Source organism: Rhinolophus ferrumequinum, chromosome 10, assembly GCF_004115265.2.
Source record: "Rhinolophus ferrumequinum isolate MPI-CBG mRhiFer1 chromosome 10, mRhiFer1_v1.p, whole genome shotgun sequence".
Lineage (NCBI taxonomy): Eukaryota > Metazoa > Chordata > Mammalia > Chiroptera > Rhinolophidae > Rhinolophus > Rhinolophus ferrumequinum.
The window spans coordinates 552,123-577,463 of NC_046293.1; the positions used below are offsets into that span (position 1 = coordinate 552,123).

General features: G+C 53.3%; 1 protein-coding gene across 1 annotated transcript in view; it reads right to left on the reverse strand.

Annotated features, from left to right (window-relative positions):
• The window catches only part of MOV10L1 (Mov10 like RISC complex RNA helicase 1), a 52,062-nt gene that overhangs the window by 21,727 nt on the left and 4,994 nt on the right, over positions 1-25,341 (reverse strand). The window contains 11 exon segments of the mRNA XM_033116612.1: positions 3,324-3,415; positions 6,051-6,121; positions 6,412-6,589; positions 12,441-12,555; positions 14,974-15,168; positions 16,655-16,787; positions 17,074-17,306; positions 17,570-17,693; positions 20,027-20,231; positions 20,733-20,845; positions 23,916-24,078. Of these exon segments, the coding sequence (XP_032972503.1) occupies positions 3,324-3,415; positions 6,051-6,121; positions 6,412-6,589; positions 12,441-12,555; positions 14,974-15,168; positions 16,655-16,787; positions 17,074-17,306; positions 17,570-17,693; positions 20,027-20,231; positions 20,733-20,845; positions 23,916-24,078 (1,622 nt within the window).

The window sequence follows — 25,341 nt, forward strand, 5'->3', positions numbered from 1 at the left end:
GGTGTTACTGGCGAATTCTGCCAAACATATAAGGGAGAACACCCGTTCTGCAGACAAGACGAGGAGGTGACACTGTCCCACCTACCATGAGGCCAGCTTACCTTGATGCCCAAACCAGAAAAGGACACTTCAGTAACTAAGTGCAATGTACCTCAGGAACACAGATGCAAACATTAGTACGATTGTAGCAGATCAGATTTAGCAATATACAAACGGCGATGACATGACGGCGAAGGCGGCTTACTCCAATTAATGTAACCGACTATCAGAACAGACTAACAGAGAAAAACCACACGGCCATCTCAGCAGACAGACAGAAAACGCGGACAAATCCCGTGTCCACTGCTGAGTGAAAACGCTCGGCCAGCTGGCTAGGAGGCATCTCCTCAGCTGCCTGTGGGGCCGGACATACTGAGCCTGCCTGCAGGGACAGAGCGGGGACACCAGGCCTCACGCTTCTGGGACACTGTTCTCCGGGTCTGCCAGCACAGCAAGGCAAGGAAAACAGACAAGACACACCCAGATAGCAAAGGAGAACTGTCTTTATAGAACACATGAGTCCATGGAGAGAAAATCCTATGGAACCCACAAAAAGCTACTAGAAATATTGAGTTTAGCAAGCTTGCAGGATACAAGATTAATATACAATACTACCTACAAGCAACTGGAAATTTAAGCTAAAATTACTGCTTATAACAGCATTAAATTTTTTTTAAAGAATCAGGGACAAATTTGACAAAAGAGATGCAAAACCCGTTCAGTGAAAAGTACAAAATTCTGCTTAAGAGATGAAAAAGACCTAAGGGGATACACCATTTCAGGGCCGGAAGACCCAACAGTAAGCTCTCAGTTCTCCTTCGACGGACCTGAGAATTCAGAGCAACGCCAACCCAACCTCAGCAGGCTCTGTGGGAATGGACAGTCTGGTTCTAAGACCCAACTGAACAGCCGAGGCCTCGAGCAGCTGCATGTGCAGAGGGGAGAGTGGGCCTGACCTCCGGCTTCAAGAGGAATCGTGAGGACAGACACGTACTGATGACACAAAATGAGATTTGCGACACAGATCCACACAGACAAGGAGTAAAGGCAAAAGCCATTGGGAGGGACAGGCTTTCTAAACACGGTGCTGGGTGAACAGCCCCAGGTTAGGTTCTATCCATACCTTGCACCATTTGCAAAAATTAACTCAAAACTGATCACAGATCAAATGTAAACGTTAAAGCTGCAAAACTTCTAGACGAAAACACAGAGAGTCTTTGTGATCTTGAGCTTGGCAGATTTCTTAAATGTGTCACCAAAAGCATGAGTCATGAAAGGAAAAAACCTGACACATTGAACTTCATTAAAATTAAGAATTTGTGCTCTTCAAAAGGCATTATTAAAAATAGTGAAAACACAAGCCACAATCTGAGAAAATATTTGCAGAAAACATACCTGACAGAAGGCTTGTATTGAGAATTATACAGTCTGCAGACTCAGTTAAACAAGCAATTAACAAACGGACCCAAACTCGATGGGCATTTCAATAGGGGACAGCAGCATGGCCAAAGCCGGGGTAAGGAGGGGTAACGGGATGGGGAGGGGGGGAGAGGGAGAGAGAGAGAGAGAGAGAGAGAGAGAGAACGAGAACAGGGAGGGACACACACACACACACACAGTGCTGAGCTTCTGAGCAGCACCGGCCATCAGCAAACCCAGCCAAGCTCCCTGTATACCCGTCAGGACATCAGGACACTTGAGTCTCAGCCACTGCTGGATCCCAATGGCACGAGCATTTTGGAAAGGAGCTGGGCAGCATCTCGACAAGTTAAGTGTCCTCCCTCCTGCCACAGGACAGGACCCCACGATTGCACTGCCAGGGGAACTTAATGCAAGTGCTTTACAAACTTTCATGGCTCACCAATGCAGCCAGTAGGCCTCTCGCCCATGGCGGGGCCTCGCGTTTCCATGAACGCTGCACCTGAACCCCCGCTCAGGACCCCAGGCCACGGCCAGCCCACCTCTGACGGACTCAGCACCCGTCTCTCATTCAAGGAGCAAACAAAATGAGTGTGGGCCTTGGAGCTCACCCACCTCTCCCTATTGGTCTCCCCTCCCTCACCCCCACCCCCAGCCCACCCCCACCCCCACTACTGCACAGCCCAACAGCATTAAAAAGTCCCACCTATGTCCTCCTTTTACCCAGGCTTTCTCCCTCAGGTCACCTGTCTGGCTGCAGCCCAGACGCCCAAAGATTTCGTACACAAGGCACGAAAAGCACTGACAGCAAAGAAAAAGGTAAATGCCACTGTCTGAAAATTAGCACCTTCTGTTACTCAAAATGTACTTTAAAGTAATGAACCTAGAGAAGTTAGGTATAACACGTACCTAAGAGCAGTCTAACGTAAAGAAGAAAGGACTAAAATAATAAAGATCAAGTTATTCAATAAAAGACACGAGCAAGCACTTCAGAAACAAAGACGTTTTACGGCCAACAAACGTGGAGCCGTGGCAGGGGGCAGCAGGGGGCAGCAGGGGGCAGCAGGGGGGTGGGGGGGGAACTGGCGCTGTCGCACCCCACCAGGCGGGCGCACCGTCACCCACTCAGCACACCAGGCTTCAGGGGGGTGAGGATCACCTGGCTGTGACAGACGCTGATGCTGGCCGGCAGTGGCAAATGCCACCACGAGGCCGTGGGGGACATCACCGTACCCAAATCACGGTCCTACCGCAGTGCATGGCCGAGGACATACGTGGCTTTACGCACGAGGAGTCCCAAGGGCACTCAGGGCAGTGCCAAGCACGCACCAAAACAGGCGACAGTGCCATGGCCACCAATAGGAGAATGGGTGCCGAGGGGGCTCGCAACTGTCCCGACACGACAGGAGTCGTCTTAGTAACAACATCCTAGAAACTAGACGCAAGCTCAAAACAATTCATTTTTCCTCTCTGTGTGTCCGTGGAACACACACACACAATTTTTTTAAAAAAGTAAGGGACAGATAAACACAGAATCCCAGTCAACAGTGGACAAGGGGAGGGGATGGCTGGGAGGCAGGGTCACTGCAGCTCGTGACAAAAGGAGGGTGATGATCACAACGTACCACGAACCAAGGTCCGAAAAGGAACAGGTGTGCAAATGTCTGCAAGCCTGTATCTGAAAACCTGTCCTCTCACGAGCTGTAGTCCTGAGGCACACGAAGCGGGGGCCGTGGTGGGGGGAGCCCCGCCCATCAGCAGGGACACTCCACTGGCCCCTCCTTCCTGCACCACTGGGGTGAAAGGGGTCAACGGCCAGGGAGCAGAACCAAGACACATTTGCAGGAAGTCGTTAAAAGCATTACCTGTTATATGTAAATTCCACATCCATAGGTTCAAAGTTATACGCTTGTTCAAATTCTGGATTAAGTTTAAGAGTTACATCTTCTTCATGAATCTATAAAAGAAACAGACAATTTGATGTCCATACTTAAGACTTGATTTCTTGGGACAATCTTCTGTCTGTATCTAGCGGCACATCATGAAACGTTCGTTCTACAGCTCTGAGAGGACACCTGGTGTCTCACACACACACGTAACAATAATCAGAAAGGGTAAGTCATCGTGCTGCTCCAGGGTGCCCATCCACAGGCGCCGACCCCTCCTCACTGGCCGGTCTCCACCGGACTCTGCACAGCCTGGCCCCACATCCAAAGGCCACTCCAGGACCTCCCTCCAGCCAAAGCTAGGTCCTGCATAAAATGGTTCCAGACAAGTAGGAAGGAGAGGCATTTCTGAGGGACTTGGGAGGAAACAGCGAGGAGGCCCTTCAAGGTAAGGAGGAGCTCTGACCGAGTCAGGGCCCCAGGCTGCACGGGCGACCAGCCGGAACCGCCAGGGTGGGAGCTGCGACGACCGGCTCAGACGACGACGGGCACTGGGCCTGCGACAGCGTGGGGTTAGCAGGGACTCCTGGCAGGAGTGCGCCTGCTCTCGGCAGAGGCGAACAAATCCCCTCGAAGGGAAAGCGAGCCCAGCGTCCATCTGCCCAGGTCTCCCAGAGAGCAGGGTGAACGAAAATGGATCCGATCGTAATCCAAGATCACCGCCAAGACGCGGGAAGTGAACTCGCCAAAAACGAGCATCAGCACACGCAGCCGTCAGCAGCTCAAGGCCCCGGGACCTCACACACTGACACCGTCATTTACAGAAACTCAAAAAATGGTGTATGACACTACACATAATGGCAAGACAAAGAAAAATTAGCCTAAGATCACATGGAAACGACAGGGCAGTGTTAATGGAGCAGACCATTCAGAAACGAAAACTGCTTAGTGAGATAAACGGAGCGGGAGGGGAGGGAATGGCGTCTGCTCCCAGGCACATGCTCCCGGCAGACACAGAGGCCCCTCATGGACGTGGCCAGGGTGGGCACATCCTAGCCAGTGCTGGGCTTGGCCTCAGAAGCTTTCCGTCCCCATGGCTCCCAGCACCACCACCCCTGGTCAGCGCACACCTTGCCAGCAGCAGAGCGGCCCCATCCGGGAATGTCCCCACCACCTGGCGCCAGGGTGAGCGCACGGGGCCACCTGTCACACAGAGAGCAAGTCCACCTTGACGGAATAATGGCTCAGGCTCACTCCGATTCTGTCTCCTCTGCCAGCCATGCCATCTGTGGGGCTCCCCTGAGGCCTGCGACCACCATGCCCCTCCCACCCCTCCGCTGTGAGCTCACAGCTTCAGCTCCGGACCTGTCATCGCAGGTGCTGGCTCTCCTCTAGCCACATGAGGGTCAGGAAGGGCCTGGGGCCAGATCTCAGGCGTTTCTTTTGTGGTTCTGGTCGCAGGGACCCTGGAGGTACAGTGGGTGGCCCTTTGGAAGCAAGATGACCCCCGGCTATGTGGCCTCCTCACACTGCTGGCTCCACACAAAAGTGGGTCAGAGTTGGCGAGGTTGGTGCATCCTGTGGTTCAGGCCGAGTGACTGCTGCTCTGCAGTGGCGGTGGTAGGGAGGGCCGCGTGCCACACTGCCATGCCACTGAGGGAGCTGGCGGGGCCAGCTGGCGGGCACCAAGGGCCAGCTGCTCCCCCAGTGCGTCCTAGCAGTGACTTCACAACTGAGTGCCCCCGTGAGGGCTGTGGCTTTTACCCTGTCCTTCCCAGCCCTCATCCTCATGCTGAGTACCCAGCAGAGGGTGGCTTTTCCATTCAGTCCATGGAGATGGGCTATCAGCGTAGTGAGGGGAGTGCCTGGGACCTGTGGGCAGCGTGCCAGGTGGCAGGACTTTGGACGGCCCACCTTTGGGGGTAAGTCGCTTTCTGCAGAGCTGGGCGTCTGGCAGGAGCAAGCTCCTACAAGTTCAAGTACAGAGAGAAGGCCGTGTGCTGGCACCGTCTGCAGACAGATGGGTTTGGCCCTCAGACTTTGCACCCTCCTCAAGTGGGGGACTTGCGTCCTGTGACTCTGGAGCTCACGGCAGGTGTGGCCAAGCAGGCACAAGGATGGCACACCCTTCGTGTGGGGTGGTGGCCGCGGTGGCATCTAGCAGAGGTGAAGGGTTAACTCTGGCTTTCTGGAAGCCACGTTCTCGTGACCCACTTTTGATGATTTGGCCGCAAACCACACCATCTGACCCCTAAGTAGGGCCTGCCCACCTAAGTGGCAATTCTGAGAGCTGTCCACCAGTCTCAGAAACACACCTTCCGCTCTGTCAGGCCGGCAGGTTGGTACACCACCGAGCTGGCTGACGTCCCTCCCTGCTAGCCTGAACACCGAGGCTGAGAGCAGTCATCAGTGGGCATTCTCCCTCGGGGCCCAGCCCTTCTGGCAAACACAAACATCACAACCACCTGAGAGGTGCCGAGAGGGTAACGTGCTGGACAGGGCTGAAAATGGCAGGATTTCTTTAGATATTCAGTTCTCTTTATATGTCAAACTTACTTAAATATTCACTTATCTTCAAATGTTCCAAAATACCGTCAGCGTTGGCCCAAGGAGACCCCAATGCCCCCGGCGGAGGTGGAAGCCTCCCTCTCAGACCGCTCTCCGGGCTGGTCCAACCAACGTTCAGAGCTTAGGGCAGCAGCTCACCTCAGTCACGTAGCCGACGTACTCGATGACATGTCCGTTGTACTCCTGAGTTTTTAAGATCAGTTTGTCACCTAGTTAGAAACACATGAGCACATGTAAAACCACAGAACCACCCACAGTGGTGCCGCACTGTGAACAAAGTGGACGAAAATAAATATTATGGGGGCCGACTGCTTAGAAATGACGTCGTGTGACAGGAGCTGTGGGGTGTGCTCACACTGCCGACGAAGTTCTAAGTGACATTTTAACCCGCAGCAGACAATTTGGTAGTGTGGTCGCAGTGCTGCCGGTTAAAACCCCTCCCCAACAGTGGCCCAGTGTCTGCTAAGCCACTCGCAAGACAGGAACGCGAGCGACCCACCTGCATACAGAGAGGGCCGGCTCTCAGCCAGTCCAGGGACCTCCAGTACCAGTAGGTCCCCGTTTCTCTTCAAGGTGACCCCACTCATGTTATACTCTTTCAGTTCTATTTCGGCATGAATCTCCTCAAGCCAGAGCAAAGTCGAAAACTTCTCCTTGTAGTTTGACATGTTCAAACGCTGAAAAAAACCCAGCAAGTTAGTGAGAGCGGGGTCACACGTCAGATACACCCATAAGCAGGGACGAGTAGCCCCAAGCTGGTAACAGCACAGATGAAGTAACGGCCGCAAACTGACCCCTGGGCTGCGTGGGACAGTGATCCAGAGATCAGGAAAGCCATGGACGCGAGCCGCACCATGGCCCAACGGGACCAGACAGTTCCCAGAGCCCAGCACAGGGAGAGAAGCCGGCAGCCGTGGGGCCTCCGTGGTGGGGAGGTGGAGTCGGGGGCCGAGGTGGTGACAGTGCAGCACAGAGAGGTCCCCGCTGAGCCCGGCCAGTGCCTGGGTGTGGAAGCCAAAGGCCGGGAGGCCCATCGGTGGGTCCAGAGCAGGGTTCCCCTGCCCCAGCACTGCCAACATCTGGGCTGGACTGCTGTCGGGGAGGGGCCGTCCTGGGCACGCACTGGAGGATACTTAGCAACATCCCTGGCCTCTACCCGGCCGGTGGTACTAGCACCACAGCCAGAACAACCAAAAATGTCTCCTGGGGGCAAACTGTCACCCACTGAGAAACACTGGATTTAAGGGGACAATTCCCCGAGCTCAGGCAGGGCTGAGGACAGTGGCCCCAGCAGCCCCAAGCCGCTCTGGGCCGTGTTCAGAAGGGCATCAGCCCCAAAGTCGGCGCTACCCTGTTCTCACCCCCAAAAGCTTTTTAACCTCAAAGCTTAAAAGTGTCCAGAGGTTTCCAGCTAACAGCTGCATCCCAGAACTGAGCGCAAAAATAGCTGAGGAACAGAAACACAAGCAACTGCCACCCAGCAAGGTCAAGTCCAGGGCACCCAGCAGCCACCAAGATGTCCCGGCATGAACGCAGCAGGTGACGAGGAGAAAGCCTACCATCCCCAGGAACAAGCCTGTGGCACGGCGAGTGCACAAGGGCCTTAGAGCGGTCGTTGTAACTGTCACATATTCAGTGAGCTGAGGAAAGGCTGACAGAGACACAGAAGATAAAAGAGACCCAAATTGAACTTGAGAAATAACTACAACGTCTGACATAAAAATACATGGGATAGGATTAACACTGCAAAAGAAAAAACTAATGAACTTGAAGACACAGCAATAGAAACTCCAAAATCCAAGACTGGAGAAAAACGAGCAGTGTCAGTGAGCTGTGGGCCAATTTCGAGGGGCAGAAATATGTGTATCAAGAATGCGGGTGGTGGTGGAGGTGGAAAGAGTGTTTGAAGACAGAATGGCCAAAAAATCTCCAAGTTTGAGGAAAACAATCAGCCCACGTATCCAAGAGGCTCAAAGAATCCCCAAAAATGTGAATAAAACTATACCAACGTACACTTTAAATTAAATTTCTTGAAACTAGAGACAATCTTAAAAGCAGACAGGAGAAAATACATGTCATGTGCAAAAGAACACCGGTTAAGAAGGAAAGCAAACGTCTCATCAGAAACACGGCAGTGGAAGATGGGGAGCAGCGGCCTTAGAGACTTTTCCAGAAACAAAGGCTGCAAGAACGGCCCGCAGGCAGGAGCACCATGGAGATGCCGTCCGAGTCCTTCAGCAGGAGAAGGACCCAGCGGCAGAGGTGAGGCTCCAACGGCTGCAGAGCCCCAGGCACACCGCGACGTGCTCGGTGTAAGATGGGCTGCCCCATGCCTTTAAATCACACAGGTTATGCCAAGTTAACAGTGGTAAAAGGCAGTATGGAGTTCAAAACATACGTACAAGTCAAAACTTAGAACGACATTAGCAGAAAGGCCAAGGAAAGAGGATGAGAAGGTACCACCGTGACCCTTTTGTCCTGCAGCTGATGAGCTGAGGGCAGGCGCTCCAAAACCTGTGGCCACTTATGCGGAAGTCAATGGCAATTACAGCGCATCAAAGATACAGCTCCTCGGGGAGCTAGCCACTCTTCCAGCCCTCAGTGGCCACCTGGGGCCAGTAGCCCCCACCAGAGAGCGGTACGCTCACTTCTGTCATGGCAGCTCCACTGAACGGCCCTGTCAGAAACGCTGAGGCAGCTATACACCGCAGAAGACGCCAAGACACGCCACAGAATGGAGATGAAAAGTGGAATCTTAAAAAAGGCAGAAAAAGAGGACAAAGAAAACAATAAACAAATAAAAAACAAATAGCAAGATGATAGATTGAAACCAAATCCTATCGATCAACACAAAATGTGAGTTATCTGAACCCCACAATGAAAAGGCAGAGGCTGTCAGATGGATAAAAAAACACAACCCAATCAGATGTTTCCTGTAAGAAACCCCCTTTAAAGACAAAGCTACAAACAGGTAGGTGAAAAGCAAAAGAATGGCAAGTGATAACCAGGCTAACACTCATGGAAAGCAAGTCACGGAAGCTGCTATCACAGCAGATCCCAGCGCCGAGGACGTCACGGCCACTCCTGTTCGCAGATGGCTCAGTCAATGCAGACACTTAAATAACCGCAAACGCTCCTAACTGCAGAGCCTCAGCACGCCAAGCAAAGACTGCGAGCTGCACAGAGGGACACATCCTGTTGACAGGCAGAGAATTCAATTCCCTCCCAGTCATTTCCACAGCAAGCAGCGAGATCAGTAAGCACACAGAAGCCGATCGACTGGCCCGACCTGGCCCCGTGGAACAGCTGCCAACGAGCGCAGGACGCATACACCCTTCTCCAGTGGACAAGGAAGACTGACTACAACAGGCAGTACTGTGGACCGCGACACAAATGCCAACAAGTGGGAAAGGGTTCAGTTGTACAAACTATGTTTCCTGACCACGACAGAATTAGAAATCAACAGAGAAATCCCAAAATATTTGGAAACGAAAGAACACATTTTTAAATAACCTATGGGTCAACTAAGAAATCAAAAGGAAAATTACAAGATATTTTGAACTAAATGAAAATATAAACACAACAATTAAATTTGTGGAATGCAGCCAAAGAGTATTTAGAGGAAATTTGCAGCACTAAAAAATCTGTGTTAGAAAAGATAAATCTCAAATCAATGACTTTAGCTTCCTCCTTTAAAAAGTAGAAAAAAGAGAAAATGAAACCAAGTGAGCTGAAATAAAAAACCAATAAAGATCACGGTGAATATCAACAAAAAAGAAAACAGAAAAGTAGAGAAAAAAATCAGCAAAACCAAAAACTGGTTCTTTGACAAGATTAATAAAAATTTATAAACATCCAGCTAGATTAATCAGGAAAAAAGAAAGATGCAAATAACCAATATTACAACAACTTTATGCAAATGGACAACTACATGGAACAAAGTCCTTTAAGGATAAACCCACCAAACCTCAATCAAAAGACAGAAACTGAGTTGCCCTGTCACTATGCAAGAAATGGGATTCCTAATTTAAAATATTTCATGAAGAAAACCACTGACTCCAATGGCTCACTGGTGAATTCCACCAGGAATTTAAGGAGGAAACAATGCCAATTCTCCACAAACTTCTCTGCTGGGCCAGTTCCGAGGCGGGAACACTTCCCCAACCACCTGTGAGGTCAGCACTCTGCTGGTATCAGCCAGATGGGAACAGGAAGCCACAGAGCAGTCCCTGAACACAGGCTTTAGCAGATCAAAGCCGACTGTGTGTGTTGTGTGTGTGTACACACACGTGCACACGTGACCAGCAGGCTCACGGCCCAGTGGGATGGCAGGCTGGTTTAATATCTGGACAGCAACCAATGGTACTGACCACATTAACAGACTAGAAAGAAAAACCACGTGATTTCCTCGAGTGGCAGGAGGAGAACCTGGGGCTCCGTGGGATCGATGGATTTACAGCGAGCGTCAGCACGTCCGTGCTCCCCAGGGGGCAGCCACCCCAAAGCCAGCCATGGGCGTTTCTCCCCACTCCCTCCTCCCTCCAGACTCGGCCACGACCAGTGGGCGTCTTAGAAATGGGCTTGCACAGTAGGTGTCTCTCCGTGTCTGTCTGCTCTCATTTAGCATCTACAGGGGAGTGCAGAGACAAACGGATATGTTCGCAGAACGGCCGGCTGCACAGCAATAAAAGGTAGGAGTGTTGATACAAAATACAGATTACTCTCATTTCCAATTGCCGCTGTGATGAGTCAGTGGGTTAAATGCAGACTGTTTCACAGTTCTGGAGGTGAGAAGGCTCAGTGGGCTGAAACCCAGCTGTGGGCAGGCCTGGCTCCTTCTGCAGGCTCCAGAGAGAACCCGTTCCACGCTTTGCAGCTTCCAGAAGCGTCCACTTGCCTCAGCTTGTGGCCATCCTCCCCCTTCAAAGCCTGCAATGGAACTGTGCCTCGTGCCTCCTGGTGGCCACCTTCCCCAAGGACCCAGGGTCAGGTCACCTCCCCATCAGAACATCCCTGACTCATCCCATCGGCCAAGTCCCCTTTGCTGGGCAAGGAGACAGTCACAGGTCCCAGCATCAGGCAGGGACATCTTCAGGGACCGCCAGCCCGCCCACCGCACGGGTGGTCTCAAATTAAAGTAATTACACCGTGAAAGGCGGCACACCAAGAAAGAGTAGGTACCGTATGGCTGCACGGATCTATACTCCCAGAAAGGGACACTAATGTGACAGAAAGCAGATCAGCATGGGCGGGGGGAGGGCACAGGACAGTAAGGCTGGAGGGACAGCGCCCATCGCACAGGTTCCGGGCAGTCGGGGGCTGGTCAGACTCTAACGGAGGACGACTCTGGAGCCTCTGACACACAGCCCTGTTTGGATGACCACCATCGACGTCCTCAGCCTGCCGGACAGAATCACTCCACTTCCTTCGTGTGCATCCCGAGGAAGTACCCTCCCAGCCCGCAGGCTCCTGGTAAACCCACGGCCCCAGCGTCAGCTCCTGTCTCAGAGCTGCCCGTGACCTGCGTGGGTGCAGCCCGGAAGGAAGCCATCCCAAGGCCGCAGGGCTCTCCCTGCTCCCGATTTCGCAGACCTCCAGCCCCTGTGCACCCCACTCCCTCAGGTGGCCATGCCCGTGCCGAGGCAGTGCAGAGCTGCCCACGCCTGCCCTGGGGCCCGGCCCACAGCAAGCGCCCTACTGCCCTCGCCAGCCCGGCCATAGTAGGCATGCTCCTCCGGTTCCAGGGCAGCCACTCAGCAGCACCCCAGCTTCCTCCCAGACCTTCCCCACCCCCAACCCCCTGCTGGTTTGAGCCCTCAGCCCACACACAGGCTCAAGGGCACTCAGGTCCAGGCATTCACTCCTGCTCCTTGAAACCCTACAGAAAATGGCACTAACCGCCAAATCTAACAGCCCCCCACGTCTGTGACACGTGCACGCAGCCTGTCAGCAATGCCCCTACCCTTAGCCCCCGTGCCTCCTCCAGGATCCCACCCCTTCTCCTGGGGTCTGCCACCACTTGTATCGATCAGCAGACAGGCTCAGAGAAGGTCTCCTCCACGAGTGGCAAATAAGCCCGAGAACCGAGAAACCACCACAGAGCAGGGAGGGCGGGAAAAGGCTGCCCAGGTGAAGGCGGCCCCCTGCCTTGTCCCAGCCACTCGTCTGCCTGCACAGTACAGGCCTTTCCCACCGACGCCGACCCTGCTGAGCTGCTCAGAGCTCACTGTGAGTGGAAGCTGGGCACAGGCTGGGCTGCGGGTCCAGGGAGGCCGGCCTGGTGCTAGAGGGCACCCTCTCCCTGCTGCCCCAAAGCCCCAGCGCAGCATGGCCGCCTGCTGTGTTATTCACACGCGCATGTATTGCTGAAGGAACACAGCCACGGACCCTGTGTCATCACCCTGACACTCCCAGCGGCCTGTGGTCAGGAACCAGTCTGAGGTCTGCACCTGAGACAGGCTCTTCTGATTTTGCCAGAAAGTGCAAGAGTGGTGATGAGCCCGTGTTTCACATCAGACGTTTCCCTACCTCAGCGAGTAACGGCTGGAAAGTCAGAATGTCAATTTTTTGTTCCACACATTTCTTAAGTCTATCTGGTATTGGATACTGGGGAAGAAAACTTGGAAGTTGTCGTCTTGAGTTCCTTAAAAAAACCAAAAAAAAGAAATTCACAAGTTAAAAACAACTCTTAATCAGCCAAGCATTTTACATAAGACGTTTTTACTCAGATGGCCTTTACTGGTTTATAAAGACAAGGCTCATTCAGTCATCAAGGATAATGGCTGCAGGGGCTGCTGGCCCAGGTCAGTCTGCCAGCGTCTGTCTGAGCCCTGGGCCTTCCTCCCCACCACTCTCACCAGCCCGCTCACTCAGGGTCGCCTGCACAGGAGGAGAGCCAGATGCATAGAACCTCCTGGAACCAGATAGCTCCCAATGAGCCAAACTCTAACTGCTACGCCTCCAAGGGGGACACGCCCATCAGAGCACAGCCACACGCCTGCAGGAGCACCCCGGGTCCCACTGTCCTGCCTTCGGCCTGTAGGTCCCCTCGGGAAGTTCTGCAGCAGGGAGACCATGACAGCCGCTGTGGGCAAGGCTGATACGGCAGCAGAGATGGTGCGCAGCAGAGGAAACACGTGGGAGACAGAAACCAGGAAAAAGCAGACATGCTTCTGGGTCCCTTCACAGGCTGAACCTGAAGTAAGTGACGCCAGTGTGAGATACCTGCCCTCATGTCACTCTGGTCGCGCTTGCGTCTGAACGCAGAGAGGGGGAGTGCACCCCGCTTCCTTTCCCACGAAGTCACCGCACATGTGGGTTCCCCTACTCCGCTCTGTGGCCGCACTGCCCCAGGGAGCGCAGGGCCTCAGCAGCACCTGGGGGGCCGCCACCGCCCCCGCGAGTTTGCGCCCGGGCTGCATCCGAGCACCCGTGTGACGTGTGTGTGGGAGGCAGAGGGCTTGGAGTGAGAGCCAAGTACTGCTGACTGAGTTGGCAGGAGAAAGGGCCAGACCGCAGTCAGGTCAGTGGCCGGAACGGCACCTGAGCGCACGGCCACAGGAGGCTAAGTGAGCAGAGCGTGTCCACTCAGAGCCCAGCCACCAGGTCCCGTGCAGATAGGTCCTTGGCACTGGCCGAGTGAGCTCATGGACACTGTCTTCTGGTGGGGGGAGGGGCGGTGAGGACAGAACAGGATGTGCGTGGCCAAGGAGGTGCCCGCTAGACGCACCAGGGGTCAGGCAGGTGCAGACGCTGGGGTCCGAGGATGTCTGAACCAGCCGGGACAGGACTCTGGGTCACTGACATGGTGACAGGAAATGGCTGTTTCAGAGACACTCCCATACAGTGTCAATTATGAGTATTTCAGGGGCAAGAACCGCCCAGGCGTTAAAGTACTGTGGCGTGGTCTCCCGCACTGCTCTAGGTAAGCCTGATCACCACCAGGAAGGAGCTGACAGCCAGGGGTCCCTACACGCTCCTGTAACCACGCCCCGTCTGGCTCCACGCTGCTTGCAGTTTCCTGCTCCCAGGCCCTCAGGTCCAGCCCAGAACACGCCCCCTTCCGTGACCAATGACTGTTGTCACTGATCACTACTGCTGGCCCTGTGCCAGAAAACGCACATTTCAGAGAACTCGTAACCACATGACAGAGGGACTATTGCCTCACAAATCTAAGGCTCAGAGAGGTGAGGAGACTGGTCCAAGGTCACACAGCTTCTCAGAATTCACACAATGGTCCAACCCAAAGCTCAACAGCCACACAACACTCTGCTAACAGATCTTTCCTTCAGCTGGCAAGTTACCATCCACAACACCCACGATGGTACCTGGTACTCAGCATTTCTGGTACCACAGAAGCAGCGCCTGTCCCCCGTGGGTCCGGGTAGTCCCCGAGCGAGCCCACCCATGATAGCACCTGAGGCTGAGCATGCACAGGGCCAGGATAGGCCCTGAAACACCCTCACGTCCCTGCAGGTCAGATTTTTTGGCACTAAACTTAAAAAAAAAAGATCTGCTTTTCAGAGGATTCTGAGACGACACCCAATTAAAGTCTGAGTGGTCCCCAAGTCCCCGGCCATGTGTCACTAGCAGACTACAATGTTGTTTTTCTTAATTTCGTTCTTCAAATTGGTGAGCTTCAGGTCGCTCACCAATCCTCCCGCCCCAAACAAGCCACACTCAGGTGCCGTCCGAAGCTCCCGAGGCCATGCCAGCCACGGAGGCCATGCCAGCCACGGTTCACTGACGCCTCGCTGAAGGTGCTCTGGGTGCCCGTGTGGGATGCGCGATGTCAGGAGATGGGCTGGGCTGTCAGGAACACAAAGATGGTGAGAGCCCGGGGCAGGGTCGCCCTGAGACCAGCTGGGTGGAGTATGGTGGCGGCCTGGGGGTCCGACCCGCAGGCCCACCTACCGCATCCGCCCTGCGCTCAATCCTCCTCAGTGGACAGCAAATGGAAGAGTTTCGTGAAAACACACCCGCTCCCCGCTCCATGGACACAACGATGAAGGGAGGCTGGCCCCCTGCCCCATGCGGCTGGCACCTCTCCTGCTCGCAGTACCTTTTCTGTGTGGTCACGACAACGGTTGTTTTTGCGGGAGCCGGTGCTGGGGGACTTGTCGACTTCTTCCAGGAGAAGGGCTCTCGGGCAGCTAACAGCGACTCCTCGGAGCTGACCACATCCACGTGAAGGAAGCGGCCGATGACAAAAGTGGGGAAGCAGAGCAGCAGCAGCTCCCTGCAGCGGCCGGGGTGCCTGGGGACGAGCATGGCCCAGCTGTCGTCAGTGAGACAGGCAGACACTGCGACTCCCTCTGTGCACACGAGGGAGGGACACCAGCACTTGGGACACAGCCACCCTTCGTTTGTCAGAACTCTACAGGGAGAAGAGGGACCTTCTCCAATCTGCAGAACTTTCGAAAGACAAACTCAAGCTCCCAAACAGGCTTTTCCGCAATTCTCAAACTTAGGAGCGCACGAAAAACACTTCCAGACTTCCCCAGATTAAACGGGAATTGTCTGACATGACCCGATCACACTGTCCTGTGTCCCTAGCTCTGCCGCCTGGGCTGGCCCAGTGCACTCGGTGCCCACCTGCTCTCCTTCACCTGGCTCAGCCTGTCATGTTCGGAGATCCTGTGAAGTGGCTGACTGATGGACTCCTAAATGGTCACCGTGGTTTGATGCCACGGGCATGAAGCTAGGCAGTGACTTACGCAGGTCCACGTTTTTAAAGACCAGAATTAGCAAATGTAGGTGACAGACAAGAGAGGGACGGAAGGCCTGTAGCCAAATGCCCGGCTGCCAGGAGAGCAGGTGAGGCGGGAGCTCTGGACACGGGAGGACGCAGAAGCCAAGGCCTCAGCACCCGGCATTAGTGTCTCATCCCAGGGCAGAAGGGTCCCAGGCTGCACCGAGGGGGCACGAGGGCAGGAGGACGCCGACCGGCTCCCACAGGCCGAGGGCACTCGGAGGTCAGGGAGACGGGCGGGGCCAGCGGTCAGGCGCAGTGGGTAAACGCACTCAAGCCATTTTCTGCACTGACAATTTTTCTTATGATTTTGTCTCATGAAAAGAGCTACAAATTTTTCGGCCGGGACCAGCATCTTCCAGTAATTCGTCAAAATGACCAACACAAAAGGAAAGAGGAGAGGAACCCGCTATATGTTCTCTAGGCCTTTTAGAAAACATGGAGCTGTTCCTGTGGCCACAGGTGACATTGTAGACATCGAGGGAATGGGCACCGTTCAAAAAGGAATGCCCCACAAATGTCACCACGGCAAAACGGGAAGGGTCTACAGGGTTACTCAGCATGCGGCTGGCATTGTTATAAACAAACAAGGGCGAGATTCTTGCCAAGAGAACTGATGTTCGTATTGAGCGTATTAAGCACTCTGAGAGCCGAGACAGCTTCCTGAAACTGGTGAAGGAAAATGGTCAGAGAAAGAAGGAAGCCAAAGAGAAAGGTACCTGGGTTCAACTGAAACGCCAGCCTGCCCCACCCAGAGCAGCACCCTTGGTGAGAACCAGGGGAAAGGAGCCTGAGCGGCTGCAGCCCATTCCCTATGAATCCATGGCATAAGTGGAAAAAAATAAAAGACCTCTGTAAAAAAAAAACACAAAACAAAAAAAAAACCAAAACTACAAATACTTTTTGTAACATCCAACCCAGGAGCGCACTTCCCTAAAAAGGTAAATGTACCATGTCCCCCAAGTAAACTCACTGCGAACCTTCCACGTACTTTGCATCACAAATGATCATAATCTGGGTTTTTCCACCTGGAGGGATGAGCCCAGTGGGTTCCAGCTCGGTCACTTGCTTCCCTGGTACACTTTGTTCTTCTCCTCTATTTTCCCCTTTACAGGCACAGTCATCTAGGAGATGAAGTTTGAATCCAAAATGAGACCCATAGGCGACTGTTCTCAGTCGTGGGGGCACGCTCACGCAAACACACAGACGAGCACCTTCACACACAAACGGCCAAGTGCCAGGCAGTGCACACGAGAAACAGGCTGGCGGTGGGCAGCCCTTCAGAAAGACTGGGCGACGGCCGGGGCACTGTCAGGCCACTCCTGACCCTTGCCCAGACCTGAAACATCTCGGGAGGCCCGAATGGCCCCCCGAGCCTGGGCTCACAGGGAAGGAAGGCCGAGCGCCTACCTGGAGCGACGTCCCCGCTGCTCTCCAAGCTGCTCCCCAGCATCTGCTGGCTTCTGTTCTCGCTGTGGCCATCTGACGAGCCAGTGACACTGTCACCCGAACGACCCTCGTCCTTCTCCTCAGGACCAGGCCCTGGCGGGGCCTCCCATAGCATCTGGACCCTGAACTGCCTGGCTCTGTCCCAGCCCGCCAGTCTGCAGCTGACGAGGTTTTGAGGAGCATTTCCTTTATTTCTGGACAAAGAGAATGAGCCATAAACACACGGTTTCTAACTTCGAAAGACTGCGACCATAAAACACAGAATTCAATGTAACTAGAGAACTGCGACTGCAAATACCTTTATGGGTGTGAGTGAGTAAAAAGGAAGTTTTGCGGCGAATAATTTTGAAAAGTTTTCATAAAGGAAAGAATTGGGTAAAGGCAGTTCGCTCTACAGCATTTCCTAAATCACACTTTGAAACCCATTAAGCTAACTTCATTTCATTGGCAAACTCACTCCATCCAGATCACCATGCTCTTCCTTCCTCCCTCCTTGAGCATTCCAAAGTCTGTCATCCTCGTGACTTCAACATCACCTTTGTTTTCCAATAAACGGGCCCTGTAGGACTCCTCAGCGGCCTCTGCCGAGGTGGAGGTGGAGATGGAGTCGCCTCTGGAGAGAGCGCCACAGACAAGTCACTGTCACCGGCACGTGCAGCTGCCTCCTGAGGCGCGACCCCTCCCCACCCACGCTCCTCCCGGACCCATGCCAGGTGCGTAACCGGCACCAGAAACTGATCCGGGGCCCCCAACACTCGGTGTTCCTGAGTGGGACAGCAGTCATCTTGAAGAAGAAAATGACAAGTCCTATAGATCCTAAGGAGAAGGAGGCGACACAGCGGTGACCCTGAGAATGCAGCAGCACCTTCTCCAGGGACACAGACGCAGGATGGGGGGCCTCCCCCCAGTCTGCAGTGGCCTCCCAGGCTGCGGGGGTGAGGAGGCCACTGGGGCTTGCCCCATTAGGACCCAGTAAGCTTTCATGTGGAAGAAGAGTTCTGTTGCTTCCAAGTATCTGAAAACAATAAAATGAGCAGCTTTCCTCTTAGAAAATGAGACTCTACCCTCCCCCAGCATAGACCTGTCTGTCCCCTTACTCCACCAACACCACTGTGGGCACAGCTTCTTGTACCCACTGCTCTTTCCAGAAGGCAGACCGGGCCCACGCCCCTCCCACACAGCCTGCTGAGTCGGGGCCTTCAGACACCAGCTCTACGTGCAGTGACATTCTCAACCACACCAGTGACAGCTCCTCTGCCGGCTCCTGCCCCTCCAACTCCTCCTGTCCCTCCAACTCCTCCTGTCCACACATGGCTCCCCTGCCACCACCCATTCCCTTCTTTCTCTTCTCAGCCACATGTGCCGACAGGACAGCCACCGCCTGTCCCTCGTGGCCGTGGGAGCAGCAGCCGAGTCCAGGGTCTCGCCCACAGTGGACAAGGTCTGCCAATGGATGGAGGGAGGGGTCTGAACCAAGGAGGAGTGAAGAATGACTCGGGGGGGCGGGGGCTGGAGCGGGGCACACACCGCGCTGGGCACAGCACTGGCGCTCTGTCGGACACTCAAGTTGGCAGGCGGACTGGGGGTCTGAGTGGACTCCAGCCGCGGAGGAAACACCACAGACAGGAAGCCGAAGGTGGGGGGCAGGGGAGGAGACAGCACACACACTCTGCCAGGGCAGAAGCGCGGTCCTCTCTCTATCCCAGGCTGCTCCCCTGTGCTGGCACAGAGGCGGTCACTGGGCCCGGGCTGCCAGGACGAGGCATCCGTTCCATCACAAACTCAGGAAGTGGGAACTGCCTGCTCAGTGGCGGCGAGTTCCCCTGGACCCAGCAAACTCCCTCCCGCCCCTCAGCCCCAAGCCCCCAGTCTGACTCGCGGTTATGAGGAAATTCTGAGTTTGCAGGATGTGGGGGCCAACTCGCAGCCAGTGTGTGACGATGCACGTGGGGACGCCCCCTGACCGGTGAAGATGGTCCTGGAGGCAGACAAGGGCAGAGCCACATGGACCAGGCCTGGCACTAGTCACCCCTCCCCAGGGATAACCAACACCCCCACTGGATGTACTGCCGAGCCACTGCAGCTCCCCCAGAGTGGACCACCCACAGGCAGGAGCCTCCAGCCAACCCCCCACCCCCATCACACCACAGACCATAGTCCACACCCAGCGAGCCAGCCACCAGCCTCTCGAAAACACAGTAAGTCACCGAGTGTGCAGACAACTAAGTGCTGTGAAGAAGAGAATGGATCGGGCAGCAGGGTCCAGGGGACACACTGGACCTGGGGCTTGGGGCGGCTGCACCTTCTCTCTGCTGCCTGTCAGACAGGACAGGGCCAGGCTCCGGTGTGACGGGGCCACCCACAGCCATGAGCCGGGCAGTCTGTCCTCCAGACTCTGGGACAGGGCACGTCCCAACTGTTCTGCCCAACAGAGCCGACCCCCAGGTTCACACGGACACAGAGCCACGTGCCCCATCTGGGGAGCACATGCGGCACAGCACCTGCATTCTAGTGAGGAGGTGGCCAAAAGCAGAGCAGCTAAGAACAAGGCAGCTAAGGTAGCGGTGCAGGTGGCTCCGTTCGAGACTGAAGCCCGGCCACTCATGCCTAGAGTAGGCGGGGCCAGTGGGGTGCCCAGGGAAGAGTAGACGTGGGAGCCCTCTGCTTTTAAGAGCATACTCTGTCCCGTGTGTTCTAAAAAAACGTCCACATGTTAAAGACGACGACACAAAAACCCACCCAAGTATGAAAGTCATAGCGTAAGACTAAGGACTGAGAGGGACCCCTTACCTCGCCCTCCCACCTGCCATGAGGACGGCTGATGGGCTCCCAAAGGCTCTCCTGCCAACGCCCAGCTCAGGGTCTGGGCCTGGTACTCTGACCACTCACATCGGCCCCTCCACCCCCCACGAGCAAGCCGGTCCCCCTTACCGCCTTGTCACCGGCGTCAGACACAGGGCTCTCCAGACGTAGCAGGACTGGCTGCTCTCCACGGCCACAGCACTGACCACGTCGTGCCGCTGGGGCACGTACCCCGCAGGCAGTTTCAGAGAGTCCAAGGTGAAGAAGATACTGTCATCTATGACCCCGTTTTTCCCACAGAGGCTGGAGATGCAGACCTGCGAGCACAGCACAGGGAGCTGGCCGAACCCCTTGGGGCCCCGCCTGCGGCCCCGCCCAGAACCAGCCAGGTCTGGTGAGCCCTGGCCCCGAAGTCGAGTCTGGGGGACCCTGCTCTGGGAGGGGAAGCAAAGCCCTAAAGATGACATGGGCGTGTAGGGCCCGGGAGCCAAGGCCGACCTGGACTGTGGATTGGGGGGGCTGGTGGTCGCCTCCCTGCTTCTCCGATTCACCCAGCGCACACCCCACCCCTCAGTCTCCGCGCCCCAGGCCACACCCGCTTTCACAAGCCAGCTCCAGTCCCGTGTCCCAGGGCACTTGGGACAGCTGACTTGTGTGCAAACGCCTCACTTAATTCTGACAGCCTGGCAGCCTGGTCGCATTGCCTCCTAAGGGAACATCTCAGTAAGAAAACAGGGTCTTTGGGGCCGGACGGAGCCTTGTCTGACTGCCCGGCGCGCCCAGGGGAGCCCACCAGGGATGGGCAGGCCAGCACCCACCCTGTCCACGCGCTTGAACCTCAGCGGCTTCACAGACACGGCCTCGCTGCTCCACGTGCCTGGCCGGATCCAGTACTCGGCCTCCACCCAGTCTCCCTTGCACGGCTGGAAACCTGCAAGGCAGGGAGCAGTGTCACTTGGGCTGGTCCCACGTCAGGGCACCCAGTGCTTCCTGACAAACGGCAGCAGGTGAGGACAGGGCGAGTTCGTGCCCCAGAATCCTTCCTGGCCCATGGCTGGGCAGTGGAACCGACGTGGCACAGCCAACCTTCTGTCCAGAGGACTCGGCCACACACTTGTTTACAGTCTCAGGACCCCATCTGGTTTCAGGTATTGCCCGTAGTTTTCATTAAAAACCCCACAGTATCATTAACAACAGCAACAACAAAAGCTCAGTGGCAGACCTTACACCTCCAACTTCCAGGAGGCGTGGGCACATGTGCGGAGGGCGGTTTCACAGATACACGGACCCTCTGCCACGTCTTCCAAGACACAGTGAGTACCCCTCCCTGTCGGGGACACATAGGGTGCTTGGTGACAAAGGGAAGTGCTCAGACCCGAGGGCTGCGCCTGCAGCATGCAAGGTGCCACCGGGTCCCCTGGCGGGGTGTGTGGGGAAGTTGGAAGATCCAGTGACATGAAGTAGCTGAGCTATCCCAACACAGAACAAGGAGGGAAGTCTGAACAGGTTTGCTGTGCTGCGTGGTGTAAAGCCACGACTAGCTTTAACTGTTGTTTTGCCATTTTTGCAATAAACACTTCTGGCAGTGACAAGCTCAAAACACAAGTACACACTGGATACTGAGCCTGCTTCTCAAGACTCTGGTGAACACACAAGAGCCCTGACATCTGTGGGCAGCTGCTCGTCAGCAAGGGGCCACAGGCTGTGTGACACCAGAGACAAACCTGTCCACAGCCAGTTGGTGTTAAGAGGACAATGCGACAAACTGTAGACATACTTTTATATGTCGTTTGTAAATCATGCCTTCGTTTATCAAATAATTGTTTAACGTAATTTTGCTAAATTATTCCAAACCTTCCTAGACACACAGGAAAAGTGAAGCAATAGCTACCAATGTTAGTTGTATAAACAAGTTAAAGAGAAAAATAAGGCAGCAAATCAAATAAATTTCATTTTTTCCTGTCACAATCGTGAAATCAATGTAAAGATTTGGAAGGTCATCCTACCGAAGGAGAAATATCTGTTCTTGTGAAAGCTGCTGTAAATTGTTTAAAATCCCAACACTGGACATTAAATTGTCTTTATAACGATAACACAAATAAGAGTCTGGATGGAATGAAACCGCACACAGGACAGAGCCACGAGTGGCAGTGTGCCTGAACTGGGGCATCCACGTCCCATCCCACCCCATCTGTCCCCGTGGGCTGCGATGTCAGCAGCCGGGACGCACTGCAGCCTCAAAACGTGCCGCGTTTATGGGTGCCTGAAGGTAAGTGGCTGCAACACTTGGGTGACAAAGCCAGCGCAGCCCCGGGTTCTCTGCTGCTCAACATCCTATTGTACAGATGTCTGAACCTCTGAAGAAGCACCTGGGAAATCAAGCTGTGCCTTTTAATTGTTTTAAGTGAGACCTCTGAATTTTTGTTACACTTTGTTCAAAATCAGTGGGGAAATCTTTTATCAAAGTATCAGTAGATGTGGGACCAGAAACGTGGAGCCTTTGTGAATAGCAGTGATTGAAAATGTGGCTCGTGGCCGAGAAGGGAGCAGCACTGCTCTCCTCGGCAGTAGGGATGAAAACGAAGCAGTGAGGCACAGGGCTACACCGCCAGCCCGGGTTAGAGCTACTCCCAGGACTGGACTCCACGCTATCCGGCTATCTCAACTGTGCAGAGTGTTTCAACAAGAAGGCCCCTACCTTAACTGGATAAACGGATACTTGTAAGAGAATGAATGGAACTGACAAGGCCTGCAATTCACAGCGTCCAAAGGGTTGGATGGGCATCCCATCAAAAAGTGGGAGAGGCAACTTATTTGACAGTTTTCATTTATGGAAGTGGAAATATTTGAACACCTTTGTCCCCAGAGACAGAAGACAGCACCTCTGAGAACAGGGCTGAAATAGTTACACATTTCAACAGAAGAAAACCCAGACTTGTGAATGTCTTACATTTAGCAGAATTTGCTCCAAGCTTACTAATATTTCCCCAGCTAAAGATACCAAAGCCTATAGAGAGGCCAACGAAAGGTGCCCACAATGTCAAGTTCATCAACCATGAAATGCAGCTCTGAAGGAGACTCCAGGCCACTGCATGAAAAACGAAATTGAGATCTCAGCGTGGGGCCCACAGTCTGTGCAGTGGGACCCAGCTCGGAGGCCAGCTCCCCAGCAGGCTGCCACTCCCGCTCAGTCCTCAAGCACGGACAGTCTGTTTCTCCTCCTGAGGAGCAGAGAGGGCAGACCAGTCTTGGCCTCCCACTCCTTTGCCCCCACCCACCAAGGTACACAGCAGACACAATAAGTGGTCGTTGAGTTAAACTCAATAAATGGCACTGGCAAGTTATTTTTTAGGCATGAAAATAAAATCTTAGATCGATGAGAAACAAATGCAATTAAAAATGGATATACTGGGGACAGCCAGTCAGCTCAGTTGGTTAGAGCACAGTGCTCTTAACAACAAGGTTGCCGGCTCGATCCCCACATGGGCCACTGTGAGCTGCGCCCTCCACAACTAGGTGGAAACAAATACTTGACTTAAGAGATGATGGGTCCTGGAAAAAACACACTTAAATTTTAAAAAGTTTAAAAAAATATTTAAAAAAAAGGGATATGTGCCCTTGGGAAGACACAAGGTTATCCCCAAGTCCTATTTGGGGGCGTATGAAGCAGTTTAAAAACAACAGCACCTCTGTACCCTTGCAACACTGTCGACAGGTTCTCAACAATCACTGTGTGAAAGGAACGATTACCCCGAAATTGGTGACTGCATTCAACAAATGAGCACAAAACAAAGGACGGCACGTCTGCCCTTCACTGGAGCCTCTCCTGCAGCCAGCACCTGAAGAAGCTGTTCTAGTTCCCAAATCCCCTCACCCACAAAATATGCCCCAATCTGACCCTCTCAATGATGCGTGTAACCATCTCAAATCTAATCCATAAATACAAAAACCCTCCAACACAACCCACTTTTAAAGGTGAAGTAGAAACTCATCTAGCCTACCTTCACAAACACTCTCCATTGAGAAGTACGTGGTCTGACTGATGTAGCCAGCACCCTCCATCAACGAAGTCACACAGCCAATGAGCAAGCGAGGGGTGGAGTCTGACAGCCCCTGGCTGTGGTTTTGGCTGTCGTCTTCCCATTTATTGCAGACAGCTTCCACCTGATAGAAAACAAACAGCTGTTTAGACCATAATGAGAGGACCACAATAAAAGCAAACTGAAGACCACCACTCCTTACTAATGCAGATGCAAAAATCCTCAACAAAATACTAGCAAACTGAATGCAACAAAATATTAAAAGGATTACGCACTACAACCAAGCAGGGCTTATCCCAGAATGCAAGTATGGTTCAACTTAAGAGCATCAGTCGATGGGATACCACATTGGAAGAACAAGGGAAAAAACACACGATCATCTCAGGTGATGCAGAAAAGGCACTTGACAAAACTCAACTCCCTTGCATGATAAGATGCTCCATAAACTTGGAATAGAAGGGAACCTCCTCAACATGATAAAGGCCACGCATGGAACACCCACAGCAAAGGTCAGGCAGTGGTGACAGACTGAAAGCCCTTCCCCAGGATCAGGAACAAGACCAGGAAGCCTCTTTCACCACTTCTGTCCAAACTGTCCTGGAAGTCTCAGCCAGAGCAATGAGGCAAGAAAGAGAAATATAAAAGGCACCCAATCTGGAAGGAAGAAGTAAAACTCTCTGTTTGCAGATGGCATGATCTTGTATGTAGAAACCACTGAATAATCCATAAGAAGCTGTTGTAGCTAATAAATGAATTTAGCAGAATTACAGGATACAGAATCTACATCCAAATATCAGCTGTATTTCTATAATATACTTGTGATGAATGATCCAAAATAGGAAGTTAAAAAAACAATTCCATACATACAATAACATCAAAGAGAGTCAGATACTTAGGAATAAATTTAACCAAGGAGACTTGTACACTGAAAATTACAAAATGTGGCAGAAAGAAGTTAAAGACGACACAAACAAATGGAAAGACAATGTTCATGGATTGTAAAACTTAATATTAAGATGACAATACTACCAAAGCAATCTACAGGTTCCATGCATCCTCATCAAAATCTCAATGACATTTTTTGCAGAAATAGAAAAACCCACCCTAAATTTCATTAGGACTCTCAAGGGACCCTTACTAGCCAAAACAATCTTGAAAAGAACAAAGACAGAGGTCTCACACTTGTTGATTTCAAAACTTGCTACAAAAGTACAGTAATCTAACGCTACATAAGGACAAATGTAGGACCAATGAACCAGAATAGAGTCTAGAAATAAATCCTTACATATATTGTCAACTGATTTTCAATAAGGGTACCAAGACCATTCAACAGGGAAAGGGTTTTCCCTATTGTGCAGTGTTCTCAAAAAATGGTGGTGGGAAAACT